The 18,949-nt window shown below is 41.8% G+C and overlaps 1 protein-coding gene across 1 annotated transcript; it reads left to right on the top strand.

The window, feature by feature from the left end:
- Positions 1 to 3,788: 3,788 nt before the first annotated feature.
- ptpn6 (protein tyrosine phosphatase non-receptor type 6) lies at positions 3,789 to 17,395 on the top strand. The gene is made up of 15 exons (XM_080501096.1): positions 3,789 to 3,884; positions 5,309 to 5,431; positions 7,261 to 7,455; positions 10,666 to 10,849; positions 11,973 to 12,089; positions 12,281 to 12,409; positions 12,961 to 13,057; positions 13,164 to 13,243; positions 13,416 to 13,562; positions 14,137 to 14,268; positions 14,383 to 14,537; positions 15,145 to 15,212; positions 15,337 to 15,488; positions 16,289 to 16,353; positions 17,193 to 17,395. Exons 1-15 carry the CDS (start codon positions 3,877 to 3,879, stop codon positions 17,287 to 17,289), a joined length of 1,749 nt encoding a protein of 582 aa, XP_080357222.1. The 5' UTR covers positions 3,789 to 3,876; the 3' UTR covers positions 17,290 to 17,395.
- Positions 17,396 to 18,949: the final 1,554 nt, after the last annotated feature.

The following is an 18,949-nucleotide window of genomic DNA, read 5'->3' as shown; positions in this document are numbered from 1 at the left end:
GCTAATCTAGTGCTGCTATTTGTAGTTCCAACACAGCGGTGACAACGATAACGCTACGCGGTATCAAGGCGTTATTTGTTTGTCTTCTCAATACTTCTCTGTGATGTTTGGCAGAGCGCAACAGAAATGATTTGCATGCGATGCACACTAACATCGAGACGTCATTCTGGGGAAAGTAGTGTGTCGGACATGAACAAAATCCAACTGAACACGAGTGAAACTGAAGCGGGACGCAACGGGTTTTAAATGCACTTTCAATATTGTTGTTGCTCAGCTTGGACTCGCGGTTTAATCTGCAATCCGCATTATAATGTGGCTTTCCAGGGAGCAGCACCAAGAGTCGCGCACGTCATCGCAGGTCGTGTGATGCGAGCGTGCCGATGGGAGCGCGTTGAGCGCTGGGGGAGTTTTGCATGCAAGCCTGGAAAGATGAGATGGAATTTACATTTAAACAATTGTTGCTTTTGCAGGTAAATTAAAATAAAAAAGATAAATAAAAAGTTGGAAAGCTTTTTTTCGCTGGTGGACAAAGTTGTTTAGAGGAAGAGTCGGGCTGGAAGGGGGGGGTGGGGCAGGAACAGGCACATTTTCTTCCAAAGATAGTGGGGCAATTAAGAAAGATTATAGTAAATTACAGGGTGGGGGGGGTTGTAACGACGCCCGATATCTTATCGTGGAGCAGAGTTAGGAGGTTGTGTGCGAGCCGGGAGATGAGCACAAGGGGGACCTAACCTGCAACTCTCAAATGTACAAGCTTGAGGTTTTCTGCGACCTGATTCCGTCTGCCTGTGTGACCAGAGGAGGAGAAACTGCACGCCGTCCCTCAGACGGCCGACGGGATCCGAGCCATCACTTCCTGCTCTGCGTGTGACGGAGCTGCCAGCGATCCCGAGGAGAGTCCACGTCATGTCTTGTGGGTGAGTTTCTTGTCGCTGTGAGACGTTAATTTTTACTCTTTGAACTGTTGGATTTCAGCGATCACTCTACAAAGCCACTGTAAACTTCTTTTCTTGTGTCACTTGAGTGTTTCTTCCTCCTGTTCACGTCTTCTGAGAGTTTACCAGCAAATGATTGATCTTTTTTAACGCAGAATCATCAAAAGGCCTAAGTGATGCTGAATTCGACATACATGAGATGAACTGCTTATTTATCTGCACCCATTACAGTTTGACTTGCATAGAAATTAAAACATTTAATTGATTAACATATAAATGTACTGGTATATGCATCAAAAAAGCTTTTGTAATAACACAGTAATTCCAAAATAACATTAAACTGCAAAGAGACCATAGTTACATGGCTAAATACAGAGATAAATGTAAAAGATGGAACCACAAGGATGTAAACCACATGAAAATGTGCCTGATGGGAGACAAAGTCAAATTGTGTCTCTGTCTTGTTTTGGTGTGTCACCGTGGTTACCCACACAAACATCTGCATCATGCAACTTTTGGGAAAGGTGGACCAAAAATAGCAAAAAGAAGTTTAAACATAATTTATTATTAAAGAGTTCAAGGTGGTGTTTATAAAAAAAAGTCACAATCAATTTTTGTTGCATCTTTCAGACACTGCAGCCCAAAGGTCTTACAGAAATAAAAGACAATTTAAATATACTCGGTTTCAAATACATTACATGGGAAAATGTGCAGAATTGAACAGTTCCGAAGTGAGATTTAATTGATGTGAGGCTTTAATGTGCTTTATTTATTGTTTGCAGCTTTAAAATCGTCCTGATTTTCTCTTGGGGGTTTTTTGTGTTTGTTCCGGTCACATGTCGGTGCTGTGACGACTATTCGGTGTCTTTTCTCTTTTGCTACTGGCTCGCGTACGTCTGGAGAACCTCGTGTCTTCTCACTGCTAGCACAATGACCACGCTCATGAGGCTGGTGTCAAATTCCAAGGACTCCGGCAGACTTTAGCCAGATAGGTTTTTGGTTTTCAAGGAATGCGGGTTTTAAAGAAAACGTAAATGTGAAATATTTTATTGGGGGCAAAGAAAAAGTTTAAAAGTTTCTAATAAGCACAAGATATTTCTGCAGCTTGAGAAGAGACGCCGACGCAACTGCGGCTCTGCAACATCTCGGCAAAATCCTGTTAACTGTAATAGCTGGCGTTCACCACGATAACTGTCACCCACCTGCAGGTGTGTGTGTGTGTGTGTGTGTGTGTGTGTGTGTGTGTGTGTGTGTGTGTGTGTGTGTGTGTGTGTGTGTGTGTGTGTGTGTGTGTGTGTGTGTGTGTGTGTGTGTGTGTGTGTGTGTGTGTGTGTGTGTGTGTGTGTGTGTGTGTGTGTGTGTGTGTATGTGTCGTAGATTCATCCACTTCCATCCAAACCTTTTCTTTTTCTACAACAACCTTCAGAAAAAAGAAATGTAGAGAAATTTGTCAACTCCACATATTTTGGTGAGAGTTTACGGCTCCTCAGTCCAGTGAGGGAAACTCGTATCCTGGACATATATTTTTTTACATAAGTGCAAATGTCTCAAACCTGCTATTTAAATACAGATTGTGTTTGTTTCTGATGTCATAAAATGTTTGTTTGTGCATTTTCATGACATCAGTGGAACGTGTTCAGGGTTGGCTGAGTGTCCAGGCGAGAGGAACTGCAGCCCGTGAAGGAGGCGGCTCACGCTCCTCTTGAAGAAGCACGTCTTTCTCTGGAGGCTATTTGCTTCATGTGGTCTGAAGCTGCAGCTTTCCAGCCAACTGCCTCTGTGGCGCGGTGAAGGAGAAAGTTTGTCGCTGCGAATGGTTTACCAGCCGAAAGACGCACGTAAACGTCTGCAGGGGAGGGGGGGGGTTGAAGTGTAAATAGTGTAAATGAGGAAGTGCTCGGTGACCTTTGTGTGTTGCAGGCACACCTGGAAGTAAAGAGAAAACGGCGACAACGGTGTTGGTTAGACAGGTGGGCAGGCGGAGTGGAGAAGCGTTTGGCAGAAACTGAAAGACCGGGGCTTACGGACGTGTGTGTGAACAAAAAAAAAAAAAAAAAAGGAGAAGCTCTGTGTATTTTATGCGTGTTTGATTCGTGTCACTAAGGTGGAGCTGCTGGTCGGCCACTCCTGTGAGTCACAGATGAGTGAAACTATCTGAACCTTTAATGCTGCCCCCCACACTTGTTTTTTCTTTTTTCTTTTTTTAACCTGCAAAGAAAGCGGAGTGATGGAACGGCAACGGTTGATTCTGCGGAGTCTAATCTACCTCATCTCATGACGAGTGATGAGTTCTAGCCGTGGTCGTCATTTCCAAATAAAAAGAGAACGCAGCAGGTTCTCACTCCGTTGGAGGAATTCCGGGCCCGTCAGCTATTCTGGTTCCTGTCTTGCTTTCACTGTTTTGTGAAAGGGGATGTAAAAAGGAAGGAAGGAGAGAGCAAGTGCGAGAACGACAGAGAGGAGGAGAGGCAGACGCGAGTCGTCTTACGGTCTCGCTGAGCGCCAGTTGTTTTTCAGACGCAGCTGAGACGAGTAAGTGTTTCCCTGATTTTCTACTGACGGCTTGAATCGGAAGACTTTGAGGGAGGAGGAGGAGGAGGAGGAGGAGGAGGAGAGGTGGACTGATTGCTGTTTTGTGAATGTGCTTTTATAGGAGTAGTTAAAAGCTGATAATTGTCACCGTGGGTAAGAGGTTTTCTATCTCAAAGGTCGAGTCAGTGTGTGTGGAAATCAAACGCAATAAGTGACCACACCTCCATTTTTTTTTAAAGTGAAGCTCAAGTGAGAAAGAAGTTTTTTTTGGTTGTATTTTTTTTTTTTTTTTTGCACCCCCCACCAGATTTGCATATAAGAGTCTGAGTCTGCACATGTTGCACAGGTACAAGTGATTCCTCACCGACTGCCCTTGGTCTCTTTGCACCAGAGGAAGTGAAGAGACGCCATGGTTCGGTGAGTCAAGCCCCCGCCGGACACTTCAGCCCTCCGTTGGCCAACGTCGGCCGTGTTCTCCGGGTTTTGTGCAAGGCGCAGCGACAACTTCTCTGTTTCCATTCCTCCTTCTCCGCTCTTGCCCCAGCTGTTGGCCTCTTGTGCTCTGTTCCTCTATCTTATGATTGGTGAAGCCTTGTGTGAGTGTGACTGAGTGAGTGTGTAAGTGTGTGTGTTGTCTGCTGTTTGGTCATGTAAAGAAAATGTGTCATAAACAACATTTAGTTGAGTAAGCTGCTCGTTTAGTGCTTCCCTGGTTCTGAGTAAGGTTCCTTATTTGAGCCGTCACCAACTTCTGTCTGTTTAAAAAAAAAAAAAATAATAATAATAATTCTCTCTAAACTGCTTTGTTGTAAAACTCACTGACACTTTTCCAAACTTAAAACTGTTTTTGTGTTTGTGTGTTAAACCTCACGCAGGTCATGTGTGAACACGCTCCTGTACTGTGGCGTTATGGTCACTTTCTCTGTTCTATTAACATGAGAATCATTCATTGTTGGTTTTATAGAAGATTTATTAACAAAGCAGGGTAACTGTTGTACTGATTTGTTAAATTATTTCATGGTTTGTTTTTTTTTCTGGATTGGTGCCTTCATCAAATACTAACATTAGACGTGTCGGTATAATATTACATAAGATATTAGATGGTGATGTGCTTTATTTGTTGACGCTGAGTAGTTTAATCCTCCGATATCAAGTTTTTCTGTATTTTTGGGTTACACTGTGTATAAATATATAAACTGCTTTGTCAGTTATCCTGATAGTAAGCTTTCCCTGATAGGCACCAATGACTCATTTATCCATTAAACTGCCATTATAAAGTGTATGTGGGTATTCGTGACTTTATTTCTAGTCTGTAGTCAAAGCATTGTTCTCCATAAAGAAAATACTGGTTGTCTGTTGCTTGTGACGAACCTTAAAATAATGACGATATGTGTCGTCGTATATGATCCATTTGTAATCCACTGGTGTTTCTGTGCCTTTAAATCCTATAATACCTACAAATAGTGACAGTTGCAGCTCAAATCACCACAGCAATGTGTCAAAAATGACCTTCAGAGCGTTGTCCTGTAACACCTACGAGAAGAAAATCAAAATCCTCATGACTCAACGCTCAGGACATAAACGTTGAAATGATAAGTGTCATTTTTCTGTCAGGAGACCGGATGAGTGGAAAAACTCTCAGAGGCAAACTGTCGTCACCACAGTCCTGAACAGGACAGTGAATTTGTTTGTACGACTGTTGTGCGTGTTTTTTTTTAATCCAATAACTTTCTGCTCACTTTGTTTCTTAGCGAAATATTGTAGAATGAGACTCGAGGCTGTGGAAGACGAACAGTGGTCTAATGTAAATCTTCTGTGTGTGTGTGTGTGTGTTTCTGCAGGTGGTTCCACAGAGACATCACTGGCCTGCAGGCCGAGGAAATGCTGAAGTCCCGGGGCGTTGATGGCAGCTTTTTGGCTCGACCCAGCAGGAAAAATGTGGGCGATTTCTCGCTGTCTGTCAGGTAAATGACCCTGCAGCAGCATCCAAACACGTTTCCTGCAGTCGTCCAATGAGTCCAACATGTAAATAGTTGCACAGAGCGAACAAAAGGCAACCCTGTTTAAATTTGTCTGCTACATTGACATTGATTTATCTCCCGCTGTGCATCTATTGTGACTATCAAGGTGACTCTACAAGTAAATATCGATGACTTCTGTATTTTAGCAGCATTATTCACTGATGAACACGACACGTCAACATTAGGTTTTGCCTTCAGCCTCGTCTTGTCGTGTCTCTTTGAGACAAACGTTAAAATCTGTGATTACCTACAGATTTGTAGATAATCCTTTTACAATCATACAGTTACATTTGTCTATGAGAGGTTTTTTTTAGTCCAACATTCATCTTGGAATGCTTTAATGTAACAAAAATCTGTATTTGTTTGTTAAATTGGCATAAAATTTAAAACTGTAAAAATGTTTTTTAATAAAAGTATGTATTTTTTTTTTTTTTTACTGCTGCTGGTGATTTACAGGACTTTTTATTTTAAATATCACTGGCGTACACAAAGACGCCAAGACCAGAAAATGAATATACGTGACGCTTCAATGTGATACGCACAAACTCTCAACCCACAACTTTTAAATCCACCAGTGTCACCTTAAAATCTATATATGCCCGCCCCCACCACATAATGCAGGGTTTATTCATTTTTCCCCATACGATCTGATAACTGCCGTCTTTGTGTGGCGGAGCAGATGGCATGCAGACCCTGGATGTTCACACGTACGTGTCACAGACTCTTATATCTGCGCTATACCGTATAAAGGGTCAAATCCATAGAGAGGGTTCAGCTGCTGTCTGAAAAATAAAATACCGTAATGACTGAATGAGTTATTACCATAACATCCAATTCAATAAAGAAAATATTAAATGTGTAAACAGAGAAGAAAATCAGTCAGAAAAAAAGGGAAACTGCGGACGTCATTTCTTCACTCTTGCTTTTTTCAATCGACATCAACCGACTGTCCGCTCAGATCCTGGTGCATTTATAGAATGACGTTTGTAGTTATTTTATATAATTGGGTTCAATGTATGTTTTTTTTAATCTAATTTAGGTTTTTAATCTCTTATTTTTCTTGATTTTTCTCATAATATTCTAATAATAATTGTGCTGTTGCTGCTGTCATGAACAGACTTTTCTAAAAAAAAAAAAAAAAACCTAAACAAATAAACGCCCAGTCTTCAGTAGATCTGGCTGGTTAAATATCAGCTTATTTACACAAAGATCCACTTGCCTAAATTCAATCATTGCGTTGGTTTTGTCAATTTGTAATTAGAATATCTATGAAAAGTAAGTAATCAAGGGCTGATTACTTTTAAGATTAAAATGTAGCAAACCTTAATGAAATTATATCTACCAATTAAAATCAAAACCATAAAAATACAAAATAGAAATCAATTGTGCCTATATTTGCAAGTCGGACAGCATTTTTATCACATTTTTCCCCCCAATTAGTCTTCAAAATGAAAGAAAAACAGCTCTCCCAGTTGTTTTCTCAAATGTTTTGCATATTAAATAGTATTATTGATCATATACCTTCTGAAAATGTGTGATTTGTTGTCAATCTCTGTTTCTTGTCAAACATAAAAGCCTTGCATGTCTTTTTTTTGGGACCTGGAATCAAACATTTCTAAAAGTAAAACTCTGAAATTAGAAATATACAAGATCATTGTGCAGTTTATTTCCTGTTGTCTGGAGTGACTTTCATGTGAAACGGTGTTGGCCGTTGGCTCGGTGTGGCCTCACTGTGGCTTTTTTTTTTTTTTCTCTTTTGTTTTCCTACTCAGGGTGGGCGAAAACGTGACCCACATCCGCATCCAGAACACGGGCGACTACTACGACCTGTACGGCGGGGAGAAGTTTGCCACGCTGTCCGAGCTGGTGGAGTATTACACGGCGGATAACGGCGTCCTGCAGGACAAGGACGGCACCCAGATCGTGCTCAAATACCCGCTGAACTCGTCCGACCCCACCACAGAGAGGTGTGTGTGCAGCGTCTGAGGCCGGCTCTACGGCGTCTCTGGTTTTGCCGAAATAGCTCCTGGTTCGGTGGTTGATTTGAAAATACGACCAAGTTTCCCGCAGCTGCTGCGCAGAGGGCCGGGGAGACGAGCCTGTTTTTTTTTTGTTTTTTTTAATCTTTTCCTCTTAGGGGAAACTCTTTCAGCCTCGTGATTTTTAGACGTGAGTGAGTGAAAATAGACACCCACACTGTCTGGCTGTCGAGGTCTCGTCTCACTGAGGAGCTTTTACTTTGCTGCAAACACACCTGCCAGCACGGGTTACCGTCTGTTTGATGGAGCAGACATCTTTGATTTAGTGTTCATCTTCAGATACAATCGATTTTAAAAACAACAGTTGGAGCATGGGCCAATGAATAAGAAGCCGTAGAGCGGTGTAGTGGATGGCGCCACAGAGAGGTTGGTCTTCGGGGCCTTTCTGTGTGGAGTTTGCATGTTCCACCTTGTGTGTGTGGAGGATTCCTACTGTGTCAACTCATGGCTTTGAGGTTAACCCTTTATAGGACCATAATGGAAATATTTATTACAGTTTTGTTTTGTTTTTTTTTACATTGAATTATATAGTGACAACAATCAACGAATACTTTATCTCGTTTGACTTGATTCACTTTTACTAATATCACACCAAATTCACCTCTCAAAATCCCAACTTTCACACAAGGAAGCCCCAACGCACATAAAACTGAGCTCATGTACACTTAAAACCTGAGACTGTATCACCGATTGTGTGGTTTTGGTTAGTTTAAGGCTTATAAACACAATTTATCACAGAGAAATGGCAAAAAAACCAATATACACACATGCAGATATTTAAATCATCTTGACGTTGTTCGATGGAAATATTCAAGTGTTTTGACTGACGGCAGTTTATAAGATGGATGGAGGGACTGTTAAAAGATTCCCAGCTCATTTTGAAACAAACTTCATGTCGAACGAACGATCGAAAATGTGTTTATCACAGGAGTGATGGTGAATCTCTCTTCCTCTCACAAAGGCAATGCTACTATATTATCAGACCATCAAATCAATGTGTTTCGATCTCCAAATAAAACTGCTGCCAGCTCTCATGCGTCAAGAGTTCAAGTTGCTCTATCAACTCTAAGATCACTACGCCCTGTATGTTTAGTCTTTCGCTAAAATATTGTGTCGTTAACAGCTGCTGGGATCCGTAGGAGACAGAAATATTCCGAGAAAATGCTCGTTAGAGGCTTTTAGTGTGAAAAGGGATGTCTGTGCATGCTCACACCGTGAAACATGGAGCTGTTCACTACCGTTTATTTGGTCATTTTTAATTGTTTTGATTTTATTAAAATAAGATTAACTTCAAAAAAAATAGGTTTGAAAGAATAAATATTGGTTTTAAACCTCACATATTAATTTTTATTGTACTTTTATGCATTGATGGCCATTTTATGTTTAGAGTTTCTAACAAATAATGCTGGTAAATCAAATTCTTAAGAGAAATGTTTGGACAGCAGGTTTTCCTAAGAGGGGAAAAAAAAAGCCTTTCTACACAAAATTGTCCTCAGCTCTACATTTATTTGCTTTTGGGAATTTTCAAAATACCATAAGAATAAATGACGCCTTTTTATTTTTTTTAATAAATCACATTTTTATGGATTTGATCATGGCGAACACGATTAAGGATTTAATAGCACCATCCCCCTTTTAATAACAGTGAAACATGCCCGGATTATGAAACGCAATCAAGAAAACATTACATTGTGTTTCCATTTACCTTTACAACACATTTCGTAACAAAGCTGCACTCGGGTGTCGATTTGAAACAACCAAAAAAACAAACGTGAGCTAAAACAGAATATAATTCATATGTCGAGAACAGATCAACTCTGCACACCTAGAATTACAGTTTTCTGCTTGTTTATGAAATGCATTTTATTGATTTTTTTTTTTTTTTTTAATGATCCTTTTGAGTGTGAAGACATTAATTCTGGACGTGTTTATTAATTTCTGACTTTCCTTTAAGGTTTGTGTCGACCTAATAAACCTGCAGAGATCTAGGAGAGCTCTTTCTACTTCCTACCGTGCGCGTGAGAGCGTGAACTCTACACCCCCCCCCCCCTCGTCCTTCTCTCTCTGTCAGTTGTCTAACTTCCCTTTTGCTGCTGCGGTTGGAAACTTTTAATGTTTTGACTCTTTTGAAAGCGATGGCCAGACCCTGCTCGTCTTCCTCTGTTGCACACTCCCATCGTGTTCTCGCTCACTTGCTATCTTCCTCATCTAACCCCAAAAAACTCTCCGTCCTCTCGCCTCAGCAGTTCTTCTGCACACGGAGGCCGTCAGGACCGTGTTTTGAAGGGAATGATCATCACATTCTGCTTCGGGGAGTTTACCTCCGCATGCATGGGTTGACTGTTGCACTGCACAGGCGCTCCGACAGCTTCTGCAAAACTACACCCTTTTTTGTTGTTGTTGTTGTTGTTTTTACAAGCTGTGTGAATGCAACTTACTGCAGCTTTGTGAATGCTTGGTTTCACGCGAGAGTAAATCAGAGGCATTGGACGAATGTGGAGGAATTCAAAAATAGGGCAGACGTAGCAGCGAGGTGTTGGTGGTGGAGGGGCCTTCATTGTGGATGCTGCAGATCGAAACGGTGGGTGTGGGCGGAGGGCGGTCTATAAATACCTTGTCGTCTTCAGCCACGAAATCTGTCGTCAGAAATTTTTTTTCCGACCGCAACGCAGGAAGTTTAGAAGAAGAAATCGAGAACTGTGCCTAAAATTAAGCCACAGCTTGAACAGACTGAGGAGACACGCACACGCACACACACACACACACACACACACACACACACACACACACACACACACACACACACACACACACACACACACACACCTGCAGGTGTGTGTGTGTGTTTACCGCGATTAACATCATTAGCATGAACCATTTTAGGTGATATTTTCTCACATGTGAATAACACATCAGTGTATTTTTGAAAGTTGTTCAGTTTCAAATGGAAACTCTCGCGTTGCAGTCAGACATTAACTTGCCTCCACAACAATGGTCAGATTCTACAAGGACGCATTCAAAGTCTGACATTTATTTTCCCCGTCAGACAGGATTCGTTTTGCACGCGTGAACCATCACCACGGTGTGTTTTTTTTTTCGCCATACGGACGCGTGGTGAGCCTCTGACTGTTTCCCCAGGTGGTACCACGGTCACCTGTCCGGACCGAATGCGGAGAAGCTGCTGGCGGCGCGAGATGAATCGGGGACCTTCCTGGTCCGAGAGTCGCTGTCCAAACCCGGAGACTTTGTCCTCTCCACTCTGACGGACGAGAGAATGAAGACAGGAGGAAAGAGAGTCTCCCACATCAAGATAATGTTCCAGGTGGGTGCGTGCAGGACGACGTGTTTTATTGTTACATTTGCAGAACTTTGAAGACGCTGAAAGATTCTCGTGAGAAAGAAAAAAACCCATCGAGGGGTATTCCCAAAGTTGTGCAGTGGACTTTGAAACGCTCTCATTTCCCCTGTCTTGCGCAATAAAAGGTCGTTGCTCGTATTTGAACATTTAGATGTCCACAATTATTTTTTCCCCACGGGTTTATTCTTGTAATATTCACAGCTTTCATACGCTGTCTGTGCTGCTGTCACCAGTCGCCACCATTACAGCATTTGCATTTTATTTTTAGCTGTGGTCGTCATTTAAATGAGAGGCATTGTTTGCACGCTCTGCTGGGCTGCAGAAGATTATTGTGAGATTACTGGAAGGGTCACTAAAGTCCTTTAACAAGCATGTGGCAAAGATCAGGTGAGTTCTCTCCCCTAATCTCCCGCGGGTGTTACTTTGGAAGATTTGAGATAAGTGCGAGGACAGTGATGCCCTTTACACAGAGGAAATAAGATTACCAGGAAGCACATTACATCATTTAATTGATTATAAAACAGTTCCTCTGCACAAAGCAAAAATTTTGGTATATTTTCACTGTCGCTGTTAATTATTTCGGACTCCAAAACTGTTTTTTTTTTCATTAAGAATATAGGTAATTTAAAAACCATTAGTGTTATATTTCCAGGTGGTAATGTATTTTTTTTTTCATGATTCTATTTAATTTTCTTTTTTTTTTTTAAGGTTGTCAAACTCAATCTATTCCTCATACAAGCCAGTTTGATCCCGTACCAATAATTAATGATAAATAGGAGTGAAATTATAATAATAATATCGTATGGGTAATGACAACTCCATTGCAACATATAAACAACCACAATATTTTATTTTTTGTTGTCAGAAAAAGTATTAAGTAAGCAAATTCACATTTACTGCAATCTTTAGAATACTTATTATGACTGGCCTAATTTTTTATAATTTATTTATTCTAATCCTCATTAGCACAGTCGCTCTCTTCAGGACGCAGCAATTTTAGCCTTTTGATGTCATCAAGTTTGCCACGAGTCGCCGTGTGACCCCCTGATCTGAAGCATCATTTGTGATCATCTCTTTCTGTGCACAGAATGACAGGTACACCGTGGGAGGATCCGAGGCGTTCGACACGCTGACGGATTTGGTGGAGTTCTACAAACGCAAAGGCATCGAGGAGATTTCTGGGAACTGGGTTCATTTGAGGCAGGTGAGCGAGAATTGAAGAAGCCGGGCGAGGTGACGGTGCAGCGAGCCGGGAACCTGGGATTTATTTTACACGCAGCCCACAGATAGGAAACATTGCTCTTGTCCTAATGATGATGTTGTGCGATGCCTTTTCCTTTCACCTCAGTTGTTTTGTTGTTGTTGTAAACGTTCCCCTCCTTGTCCACGCGGCAGCCGTACTACTCCACCAGAGTGAACGCGGCAGACATCGACGATCGGGTGAAGCAGCTGGACCAAACCTCAGACACGCTGAAGGAGGGTGAAGGAGAGAAGAGCAAGGCCGGCTTCTGGGAGGAATTTGACGTAAGAGAAAACCCGGTTTCAATTATCTTTCCGCCGCCGTTTCACATCTGCACATTGTGGCTCTGATGTACGGGCTTGCTGGAATCTCCTGAAGCGAGCAGTCTGCTGTGACCGACTCACTGTCTGTCAGCTGTTCGTGTCTCACTCCTCCCTTAGCGGGGGACCCTGCAGAGGAGGTGTACTACCATCTTGTGGTGGGGATGCACTGAATATACCTCCGTGCCATATAGCACTGTCATTACCAATAGGCTTTGAGTAATCACATTACTTAAAAAACAACTCTTGTGGATGCCATTGCATCGAATAACCGGCCAATCAAGCATTTTTGAACCAGTGAGTCACAAGGAAACAATTTTAAATTCAATATTTGCCCGCTGAAACGCACTTGTTATCATTTGGACCTTTTCTTCCTGTTGATGTTTTAATGGCCTGATGTGTCACTTCCTGTTAGTGTAAAACAAATAAATCTCAAAATATCTAAATACCGGTATTCTGTGTCATAGTAATTTGTGGTGTATAAATGAGACAAAACTTCTCGTTTCTTTCATCAGACTCTTCAAAAACTGGAGGCAAAGTTGAAGAAGAGCAGAGAGGAAGGCCAAAGACCAGAAAATAAGAGCAAAAACAGATACAAAAACATTCTGCCCTGTGAGTATCTGATTTTCTTATTTTTACCATCCACTTGTGTGTCGCCTTCTCTGACGTGTCTTCCTGTATTCCTTTTTCTCGGTCCACTTTGTTTTGGTTCACCCAGTCAATGACACCAGAGTCATCCTGCATGACGTTGATCCTAACATTGTGGGGGCCGATTACATCAACGCCAACTATGTGAAAGTATGTGTTTTTAAGCCTTTTAATCACAATTCAACAAGTGGAGCTGCGATGCCTTGCACAGTCGTAGTAGTTGAAGTAGTATTCCAGTATTTAGTGCAACAGTCGCTGATTGTGTTGTCGTCGTCATAGTGAATGTGGATGCTGTTGTGTGTGTGTGTGTGTGTGTGTGCAGAACAACTTGTGGGAGTCTCCGGGCCAGAAAGTTTACATCGCCACTCAGGGTTGCCTGGCGACGACCGTCAATGATTTCTGGCAAATGGTCTGGCAGGAGAAAACCAGCGTGATCGTCATGACGACGCGAGAGGTCGAGAAAGGACGGGTCCGTATGGAAGCCACAACTGTGATGTTCTGCAAAATCGTCAAACCTCGACTATGTTTGACACATCTTAAAGACACATTGGCTGAAAAGCATTGACGTCACACCCATAGAGGTGTGTCAGTGTTTGAGAAAGTTAGGCCGATTAGTCTGAGGCATCTGTTGGATTTTGTAAGCAATTGGCTGTTCGAATAATGAAGAATGTTAAAAAATAATGTTAGAATTTTAATGTATTTATTTGAATTTGATGATTTCATTTGATATTAGAAGGTGTGTTAGGTTTTTAGATATAGGAATATCATGTACTGTAAGTGCAACGCGGTTAAACATCAGTAACTCTTCACTCTTGTAATGGGAGGGTGGCCAACTTATATTTATCCTCCAGCCTGATGACCTTTACTGCCATTATAGCACATGTAAAGCAGGAGGGCATTGAACAAAGCAAAATAAAATCACAAATGAGAACATCAGCCAAATGCACAAAACGTCATTAACGAGAACTTTATAGAAGTGAAGACATCATAGAGTCGTATTTAGTAAATCTTTCTCAGGTGGCTTTTTGAATGTCCTTGTGCAGAATAAGTGCGTGCCGTACTGGCCCGATCTTCGCACCTCAAAACAAATGGGAGCCTACATGGTGACATTCGAGTCGGAGAGGGAGGCAACGGATTACAAAGTGCGGGTGTTGAGTATCGCTCCCGTCAACATGGTAACCTTCAACTCTACACCTGCCGGTTGATGTCAATCGTCAAGTTTTTTTTATGATGATATCATTGAGACAAGCTGATATAGGGTTTTTTTTTTTTATTATCTTTATTCCCAGCCAAAGCTTTCTCGTCCCATTTGGCACTACCAGTACCTCAGCTGGCCCGATCACGGCGTCCCTCAGGAGCCGGGCGCCGTCCTCAGCTTCCTCACTCATGTCAACTCCAAACAGGATGAATACCCCAACTCTGGGCCCATGATCATCCACTGCAGGTACTCCACTGCTGTCGGCGAGGAAAACCCAATTCAAAACGTTATTGTAGGATGTAAAAAAAAAATAAAAAATATCACGTCAGTGTTGTTTTTAACGCAACATACCATAAGTTTCATAATATCCTGGGTAAGTTGATAATACCTACAGGGATTATGCTTTCTGGGATTAAGATTAGCAGTCAGTAAAACAAAAGGTTTTGAATCCACTGACGGTTTATCCTGCTGTAATTCCCCCTGTGTGACATAAAAGACCCTGAAGCCTCATGTGCTTTAGAAAAGTTGTGGTGAAACGATTACGTGAACTCTGTTTGGAGTATTTCGGTATGAATGCATGTTCACAAATGCAGTGTTTCCCTGAACTTTGGACCGAAGGTCACGCATGCTGAAGTGTAAACAATAGGTTTTGTGATTTGAAGACACGGGACTTCAGAATAGTCACGAGGACTCATTTTGGTGTCCCAGAAAAATGTATCCTGTTTCATTCAAAATGCTCAAATCACTGACAATATTTCTGTTTTGTTACTTTTTCGACCATTATGTTCATTGTTTGCTGCATTCTTGTTGCCTCAAACAAATCTGAGCTCTCCCTCCTGTCTTATTCGTGCAGCGCTGGAATCGGAAGAACGGGGACGATCGTGGTGATCGACATGATCATTCAGACAATTGACACTATCGGTAAAGGCGCATTTCAATTTGATACGATGTCGATGGGTACAATGAGAAAATCATTATTGACCTTCCCCTCCTTTTCTTTTTTCCTTCTTCCAATTATCCTGTCTCCGTCTGGTTTACCATGCAGGTATTGATTGTGACATCGACATCCCCAAATACATCCAGATGGTGCGAGAGCAGCGCTCCGGGATGGTCCAGACTGAAGCTCAGTACAAATTCATTTACCTGGCTGTGTCTCAGTACATACAAACCACGAAGGCCAAAGACTGCGCCTACATGGTGAGTAAAGAGCAGGTCCACAGTGTCCACTGGGAAGACCAGGTCACATCACAGTTGTAGAGATTTGAAATCTGTTGAATTACACACGCTATAGTCTCTCGTTGTCCTTTTGTGGACAGATAGCCACCATGAGGACAAAAATAAAATTTTCAGTTTCTGGGGTTATTATTACTATCACAGGAGGAACTATTAAGTCTCTCTTCCTCTCACAGTTCTTAAAGATATTTTACCAGCAGACCAGAAAAAAACCTTATCAAATTAGTGTATTTTAGTCAAACTTGTTATTTGAACTCAAAGCTCTCACACGGCATATTCACATAAGGGTGTGTTTGTTAAGGCGTAATTTTTTTATAGGTCTGCAACTGTCAAACCTGTTACACTACATTCATGTGTCATGACGACGCATGAATGTAAGTCAGCGGGAAATTGATATAAATGAATGCAACGTCCATAAATGACATGAAAAGATGATGTGAAATAGTGAATTAGATAAGTAAACAGAGTATAAGACCTTTTTTTCTTTCTTTACTGTTCTGTGGGTTAAAAAACCCGCCAACAACCATGAAGAAACCAAAAAAGTAAAACAATTAAAAATATATGTGTCAATAGGCCTTTGCACTGTTAGTTGCTGATTTAAATACCGGCACCGATTGGTTCAATGCCAGCCCGATGATATGCTATCAGACTGTGGCTTGTGAAAGATGAACGTTGACCCAGTCGCCTGACCCTCACTGTGTTTGACTGAGTCTCTATCAGTCATTTGCTAAACTCCTCTGTTTTTTTTTTCCCCCCGTCCTCAGGAAACCGATACCGAGTATGGAAATCTGCCGCTCAAACACCAGCCGGCGAGCAGGCAGGTGTCAAAGTGAGTCTGGGTTTGTGGTTTGGGTGTCACCCGTATGTTCACACCCGTCCGCTAAACCTCACGCCACCGGCCCATTTGCTCTGACCTTCGTGTCGTCAGCTCAAAAGTCTTTGGTGTTCGGTCTGCATTGACAGTCCAGCTCGTCCAGACGTTGTAAACCGTAGTAACGTCTGCCATGGGACCATAGTCGGATGTGTTTTAGTCGTCTGCTTGAAGCAGCGGGTTTTCTGGCTCATTACAACATTTGCAGACTTGAAAAGTCCAGATTAATCCAGATTAAGTCAGGAAACTGCCGGATGATACATTTCTCACAGAGCAACTTAAATTTTTTTTCCTCCATTTTAAATACTTCCCGTTGCATCGCACATCATAAATCGTCACTTTAAAGTGAACGTATGATATTAGACAGAAAGCCGACAGAACGCTGCACAATGTTGGATATTCTCGGTTCACAAACAGGATCAGGGCTCTGTTCGCTTGTTTATTGGCTGAAAATGTTTTTGTGACCTCTGGGCCTGTGAACTACTCATGTATGAAACGCACCATGTTCTAATTAACCAATTAGAGAGATAAAACCACACACACACGGACTGGTCGAGCCCTTAGCGCTGTAAACTCTGACCCAGTTGGAAACGCTGCACTGCTGGTGGGTTTGTTAAAATCGTTCTCATGCTGCAGCTCCTGATCGTTAACCTTTGCGGTCTCCGCCAGGTTTTTCTTCACAGATCTGTGTGGAGCCACTGTCAGCTGGTATGAAATTGAAAGTGTTGAATATCTGAAGCATTCATTGGTCAGCTTTTTCCTTCTCTCTCTCTCTCTCTTTTTGTTTGTTTGTATAGAGGAAAAGAGGAGGTTTACGAGAATCTGTCCAGAGGAAAGAAAGACTTGAAGAAATCAAAGTCCGACAAGAAAAGCGGCTCCGTGAAGAAGAAATAGATGCTGCTGAGAACGTTCATCCAAGTGTGTCATGGTGTATTTATGCAGGTATTCTTTTATTGAAGAGGTCTTTCAGTGGAGACCATAAATGATATAAAGCTTTTGTTTAAAAATAACATGTTGGTGTCTCATGTTTCGCAGATATGCATCGTGAATGCGTGTGTCAAAATAAATGCAGGTTGTGTGTTTGTGCATGAGCTTTGTTGTTTTATGTCTCTTAATCGAAGAAATGTGACAGTCTAATACATTTACAGCTTAGTGTGGAGGTTTTTTTTATTTTTTTATTTTACAAACTACTTAAAAATCCATAAGAAAAGAATATTATAGAAACAAGATTAGCTGAACACAATAAATAATCCCCTCCTACCTTTCCTACCAGATGTTTATTTACAGGTTGGAGAGCATAACAAATCCCAAACCTCTGCACTCAGTTGCAACATATTGTTTTCTTTTCTGCATCAAAATATAACACAACACAAGACAAACTAGAAAGAAGAAAGAAATACAAGCAAGATGCAAAACATACAACTGATAGTCCGTAAAAAAACTAAAACAGGTAAGTCATGGACATAAAAGGTAAAAGAAGAAAAAACACTACGCAGTTGAGAAATAACCTTTTGTATTAGTTAAGAACAAAGAGGAAGTGATGTTGTGACATGCAATCATCGCTACTTGTGCAGATGTTTTCCTTCTCAAAACTCCGAAAAGTCAGGGGTGGAGCTTGATGGGTAGTGAAAGACCTGCGATCATGTGACCCCCAATTGTCACTTTATCATGTAAAAGCAAGTATAACTCCAACCTGGAAATGATGAAGTAACCAGCGGGACGAGTCCAAACTAGTATGAATGCTGCATTCTCTTTATAAAGACAGAATTAAGGGACTTTGACAATCCCTTGGGATATTTTTTTTGAATGCATTTGACCACACATATGAAGAGCAGTGGACAGTTGCAATGCTTTATCAGGTCTGAAGGGCTTTACAGAGAAACCCTCAGTGGTGACCCGTCGGAAGAGAGATTCATACCAGTGACCTTTCAGGCACAAACCCACTCCTCTAACCTTATTGGAAAAAGGGTAACACAAATGAAGAAACAAGAAAAAAGTGAACGGATTGTTATTCACAATTGGAAGCCTTATATGAACTCCCCCAAACCCAACACATTTCTCTCCACCACTGTTGAAAATATCAATAAACAGATTTTTCTTTATGCAAACAACAGGCTCTTGCTTAAGGTTTATGACTTAAGTGGTTTATTCCCTCAGTGTTTTCTACTCTTATATCCAAACATCCAAACAAGAAATTGTGGGAACAAAAGGGCCAACTGATGATGATGAGGAGGAGGAGGAGGGGGAGGAAGGCTGTGCAGTGTGTGGATACCTTCCTGCAGTTTGGCCCTTGTTGTAATGCTGGTTAAGTCTGGTCATCATCATCATCACCAGCATCACCAGCATCATCATCATCATCATCATCATCATCATCGCTCCACCCACTGCATGTTTTAAGGACCTGAAGCACCTCCTCTGGGCTGAAACTGATCCTGAGAAAAGCTTTAATGAAGATGACGGAACCTCCTCCTCCTCCTCCTCCTCCTCCTCCCTGCATGTGGTCCTGCACAAAATCCCCCGCTCCGCTCCAGACTTCAGTTAGTCACAGTTGACA

This window comes from Blennius ocellaris, assembly GCF_963422515.1.
Source record: "Blennius ocellaris genome assembly, chromosome: 8".
In the NCBI taxonomy this organism is placed as follows: Eukaryota; Metazoa; Chordata; class Actinopteri; order Blenniiformes; family Blenniidae; genus Blennius; species Blennius ocellaris.
Note: the sequence above shows the minus strand (reverse complement) of the source record. Positions and strands in the feature narration are given on the sequence as shown.

Bases quoted from the DNA above. Each gene is read 5' to 3' on its own strand.
- ptpn6 (XM_080501096.1), top strand. The intron at 14,269-14,382 runs GTAACCTTCAAC...CTTTATTCCCAG, and splicing joins GTATCGCTCCCGTCAACATG to CCAAAGCTTTCTCGTCCCAT. The intron at 15,213-15,336 runs GTAAAGGCGCAT...TTTACCATGCAG, and splicing joins TCAGACAATTGACACTATCG to GTATTGATTGTGACATCGAC.